Source organism: Brachionichthys hirsutus, chromosome 7 (assembly GCF_040956055.1).
Source record: "Brachionichthys hirsutus isolate HB-005 chromosome 7, CSIRO-AGI_Bhir_v1, whole genome shotgun sequence".
In the NCBI taxonomy this organism is placed as follows: Eukaryota; Metazoa; Chordata; class Actinopteri; order Lophiiformes; family Brachionichthyidae; genus Brachionichthys; species Brachionichthys hirsutus.
Genome location: NC_090903.1, coordinates 10,329,870 through 10,335,723, shown reverse-complemented (window position 1 = coordinate 10,335,723; position 5,854 = coordinate 10,329,870). Strand labels below are relative to the sequence as shown.

The window sequence follows — 5,854 nt, the reverse complement described above, 5'->3', positions numbered from 1 at the left end:
AATAGAGTGAGGCCATAGATTTCCTTCACGAAGAAAATCACTGCCTGATATTAAGAGAACATCTGGTGTGACAGAACACACACACACACACACACACACACACACACAAATACTATAAAGAGGGAGCACAGTGTTGGCTCTTTGTAATGATGTCGTAAAACATAATTGTGGCCGTCAGCTTCGATTACTGCAGCTCGAAACTTTATTTTGGCTGCAAGTTCGGTTGGGCGTAACGCTCTAAATACTACAAACCCCATGAGCCTCTACTGCCTTTGCTGCACACCATCCCAAACCACTTATACTCAATTCATCAAATATCACAGCACAACTTGAAAAATGGGCTGATCCAAACTGCTGATTTCTAAAATCTTTAACGCAGCGAAAATAAATACTGATAAGATATCAGATTTATTTTTCTACATAGTGAGGTAAGGTAATATAAAACAGAATCTAACAGATCGAAACAAAAGAAGCTTTAAATTTAAAAAGGCACGATTCAAATAACGTGTACGTCGGTGGCTTTTACGACTTCCTCTCAGGTCAGCAGGGAAAAAGGTAAATACTATACGCTGGCACAAAGCAGGGAAACAAAAATAAACCAACCTGTGAGTGTCAGCCCACATTAAGTCAAGTTTGACCCTCGAGGTCTAGCCTGCAAGAAAATGACGGCTACCTTCGTCGCCCGTGGACAGTCCGAGGTTGTCAGATAGCTGTTAATGCCCTCTTCTCCTCCCCCCCCCCCCCCCACCCCCCCACCGTGCAAGCAGCAATCCTCACCCATCAGTGAAAGGACTAAGTCTCTTTCCCTCCCTCTCTCTTTTCCTTAATCCTTCACTCAGTGTAACAACTGCCATGTAGCTTTGACCGGAAAGCCGTTAATACATAGCGCGCCATCTCCAGAATTACTGTGCCATAACCCTTCTCCACCATTGCACCCGGGCCAAAGCAAATCGCTGCTGATGTGCTACGCAGAGCGGAGCAGAGCAGCACCGATCAGGTCACCTGGCCAGAGCCGACACACAGGAGCCGAGACCCTCTGCAGGCTGGAGGTTAAAGGGAGCCACACTGCATCAACTGCACAGATCATGGATTACAGAGGCATGATAAAATTCTCCAAATTTTCCTTCGGGATCGATTCATATCAATAAAGTATGTTTAAATGATGTATGTATCAATAAAATATGTATCCATGTTAACATCTGGATCTGATGGAATATAAATTAAATTATTATCACGACACTCACTGTTGTCCAATAAATGATCTGAAGACGCAAGTAGAGTGAAGTAAATGCTACCACAAATATCATTTTTAATTAAAATGGAAATAAATGCGTGACTATGTTTAATTTATACTTTTTAAGTCGCATTAGAAAAGAACAGGCATTTGTTTAATCATTTTTAGCCCACAAAAAGAAACTGGCCTTTCCCGGCAATAGACAATTCAACAAGATGCTTTCAGAGCAGGTCTGCAGCTCGATCCATTAAGAGATGAAATCACCAAACCAACAAAGAACAGACATATGCAAATGAGCTCTAATCTGCTGACTGTGTACCAACAATGTGATATATGTGTCAGACTTCAAGAAATATTTTCCAAAGCATGTGTCCATCTGCTGCTAAGAGCAGCAATCTGTTTTGACAGACAAGCAATTCATATAGTTTACTATCTCTTGGGCATAACAAAAAAACAACCACAGAGATGACAACAAAACTGCCTCATTTAAATACCCCCCCAAATTAAAGTATTGACCTAATTTAAAGTAATGACCTAATAGCTATGTCCACGAGTTCACAGTGTCCACTAGAAAACCAGGAAGCTGATCTAACTAGAACAAACATATCTGTGGATTAGTGCCCTCATGGATATGGTGGATATGGTGGATTATCCCCCCCCCTTCTCATTACAACCTGCATGGAGAAAATGAGCCAATCACACATCGGCTATCAGCACTGTAATTCGATTTCATCTGTCCAGTGATGCAGCTAGTCGGCCTCTAGTCGGCTGGTGTTAATGGGGAAATCAGCCCTTAGTGCCCAAAATGAGTATCATTTCATGCAGCATCCTTTTATTAGGATGAATAAAAGATTTAATCCTATACGAGTAGACACTTCAGATTATTACAGCACAGGTGGATTTAATGAATGCATTTCATTTTAAACTGGAATTAAGTCATGAATTTGGGGGCAAAAATAACAACAATAAATTCTGAGTACCGTAATTGCATTTTCATTCGAACCTTCAACTCACTCACAAACCAATTCAAAAGCAAACTTTGATTTTTGTGAATCAATCTTTTCTGCAATATCTGACAGACTGTTCAACCTCAATAAAGACATTTTATGTTAATATATTGGGTCATTGTGAAAAGACAGTCGCACGAGTTTGCGTAAAATAAATGTATACAAAGTCTAAGACATTTTGACAAACCTGACTCTCAAAGACAAACACAAGTAAGTGCTATTCAAATTGGGCCAGGGCAAGTGCATAAACCAAGAACAAGGCAGGATATGAAGATATCCTTTTAGCCATAATCCCGACAATGCTGTTAATGTAACAATTCACGAGATAGCAACAAAAAAAAAGACATTTCGGGCTAATAGAAAAATGCTATTAACATTCTCACAGTTTTTTTTTTTACTTTAAGATCAAGCAAAACGCAGTAACCACATCCAACCAAATAGAACTCATAAACCTCCAAGATGAATATCGTTAGTAAAAACCAGACTGCAAAATATATAAATAAGATTTAACCAGTCATTCAATAAAATGAGAAGGAAAAATAAAACAATAAAAAGCTCTAAATAAAATCTAGTCCACTACACATCAAACACATTTGAAAGACAAGAGCAGCTGATTGATAACAAGAAAGAAAGCAGATTTTACTTGTATCTGGAGACGCCATAGTGGATACGATGACTGGTGGACCGGTGCGTCGACTTAGCTTCTGGTTAGCAGCCAGGGCGCATTGGCCTTGAGTTTGGCTAGTGGCTCCCATTGGCATGAGGGCACCGTCTGGGACAGGTCCCCCTCCCTTACGCATCATCTGTGGGCTGGCGTGAGGACTGTGCATGGGTGATAATGGCAGCAAGTTCCTGTCTCTCTTCATCAGCTCCATGGGCACTGTGTAATTGGTAGAATATGCTTTGGGCACCTGTTGTTGAGGTTGTGGTAAGGCTGACATAGACATGGGCATCTGCTGCGGGATACTTTGCATGGAGTGAATAGGCCCCGTTATGGCAGGCATTGAGCCGCTCATCTGCTGTGGCATTATCTGCATACCCTGCATGGACATCCCTGGCATCGCCATGCCAGAGGAGTAGGCCGACATGGGTCTTGAATGAACAGGCATGAAAGCTCCAGCATATGGCCCTGGGGAGCGAGGTGGCTGGCTGGGATAGCCTCCAGAAGCTTCTAAAAGGTGCTGAGATGGGGCACTGCTGGGCCTCCTACCCATTACTTCTCCCGTCCTTGAATGAATTGTCTGCATGAACCCAGGAGTCTGTGAGGGAATTAGGTGAGGATCGACCATTAACGTTTGTGGAGGGTGTGACTGATGGTGGAGTGGTTGCTGGTGGGGGTTGTCGGAGCGATGGCTAAAGCTATTAGAGCGAGCTCGCATAGGTGTTTGAGGTTGGGAGGGCGCTGGCGGAGCCTCAATGGGTCGCTTGCAGTTATGAAGCAAGCGCGACAGTACACGAGCTTGACCGAGGTTCGGCGCAACGGTGCGGACGTCGTTTTCCTCCATGACCATCAGCATACTCGCAGAGTCAAATCCCTGCTGGATAACTGAGGAAATGGTGCTCTCTGAGAGACCCTCGTTTCGTAGAAGAGCAAGAAACTCTGGGTCAACTGTTTTCTTTGGGTCGACAGTCGGGGCAGGAACAGGGGTAGGAAGAGGGGTAACTGGAGGAGGGGGGGCTGAAGTTAGGGTGGCCTGCACAGCGGCAAGTGCAGGGGGTAGAGCTGACATAGAAAGATTAGGGTCAGAAACAGGCATGGTAGGAGGAGGCGGCAGGGACTGCTGTTGCTGAAATTGTTGCTGAAGCTGATGTTGCTGTAACTGCTGGAGTTGTTGTTGCTGTAGCTGAAGTTGCTGCTGCTGTTGTATGGTGAAGGGTGAGGTTGTCTCTTGTCTCGTAATCACACCTTGACTGGCAGGATCCACAACCAAACAGGTAGCACCTTGCTGCTGCTGCTGCTGCGGATCCAAGGGGCGGCCGTTGACATCCGTATAGACTGACTGACTGGTCAAAGGTGGCGGCTCACCGGCATACCGTGGAGATGCATGATCCATACCGAAGTGAGCAGGGGTCGGCTCTCTGGAGGTTATGCGCTGTTGGCCATCTGATGTCATTTTGGCAGCAGTAACAGCACCAGATTCCCTGTAAGCTCGATTCAACTCATGAGCGGTTGGTGGAGGCGGGGGAGGGGGAGGAGGTAGAGGCGCTGCAGAGGCTGGAGGTCCCGCTCTTGCTCCCTGATTTTGATCCCACACAGCACGAGGCATAGGTGTCATCCCGAAATGAGAGCTCGACCGACTGAGTGAATGAGGATGAGGCAGCGGAGGCTGGTGCTCTGTCCGGTAGAAGGCTTCAGGTGGTCGGGGAGTCATAGCTGGGTCATGCGAATAGTAATCCTGATGTGGAACGGATCCTCGGTGAGCCATGGATGCACGCTCGTAGTGGTTCAGCTCAGGCACAGAGCTTTTCCTCAGCCCCCGTAGGTCGTGTCGGTCTGCGTAAGCCTGTCCGTACAAAGAGTCTTGGTAGGAATATGGGTCGTGTTTTAAATCCAGGTCAGGGGGCCGAACTCCGGGTGGAGGTTCAAACCACCCTGCTCCATCCTCATCAAACAGAGAGCTCCTCCTGCCAGCTACTCTTGCCTGCTGCTCGTAGACGCCGTCCGCTCTGTCCCACTGACCCTCATTCCCTAACGTGTCCCAACTGTGGGAGCGACAAAGGCTCAAATGTTTATTAGTGACAAGCATTGGCCGTAAAGGAAAAAGAAGAGGAACCTTTAGGAGGGGGGGGGGGGGGGGGAGACAAAAAAAAACAAACAAAAAAAAAACAAATACAAACAGAAAAAAAAATGTTCCACTTGTCGCTGTGTTTTTGAAAGGTCTCTATCACGTCTCCGTGAACCGCCGTAGAATGGAAAGAAAGCCGTGAAGAACAAGCCGGAGAGAAGAACAAGCCGGGTCTACCGTTTCAACCGATATCAGATTGTCATGCCGTCCGTCCGTACTATCAGGTGACTCCCTCTTTGTTTGCCGTCCTTGAATAATTAATCTGTTGTCATGCCAGCTTGTTGTGTGCAAGGAAAAAGGACACCACACACAAACAACACGTCACAGAAACGCAGCATACTGCAGAGGTAGAGCTACGCCACGGAAGACAAGGCAATAGGGTACATGCTTGAAACCTTCACCAAAAAAAAAAAAAGCGGGGGGGGGGGGGGGGGGGAGGAGGGGATAGGTTGGGATGGGATGGGCAGGGACTTGTACTAATCCAATGGGGTTTATCTCTCCCTTCTCTGGTACATTTTACTCGCTCTGCCGATTGCTATGAGGGATTACAGCTATATAAAGCCCATTTAATTCCACGTCCCACTGTGACATCATCTGAACCAAATAGAAGCATATCTGCTGCTGCTGTTGCTGATGATGATGACGGCGACGAGGACGTCAATGCGTTAGGATCCACCCCGCAATCCCAACCCCGCTCCTGAAAAGTCACCTACCTGAAGGTGTTGACGATGTGCTGTTGTCGGCAGGTTTTAGTTTTGCCCGATCCACAGCGCAGGGAGGGGCGGCCAGGCCTGGAGCACAGCTTTATTTAAAACAAGTGAAACACA

The 5,854-nt window shown here is 46.4% G+C and overlaps 1 protein-coding gene across 1 annotated transcript in view; it reads right to left on the bottom strand.

The window, feature by feature from the left end:
- The window catches only part of ctbp2a (C-terminal binding protein 2a), a 24,275-nt gene extending 19,287 nt beyond the window's left edge, over positions 1-4,988 (bottom strand). Inside the window, exon 1 of the mRNA XM_068740924.1 lies at positions 2,885-4,988. Within this exon, the coding sequence (XP_068597025.1) occupies positions 2,885-4,988 (2,104 nt within the window). The remainder of the gene's footprint in view (positions 1-2,884) is intronic.
- Between the last annotated feature and the right edge of the window lie 866 nt (positions 4,989-5,854).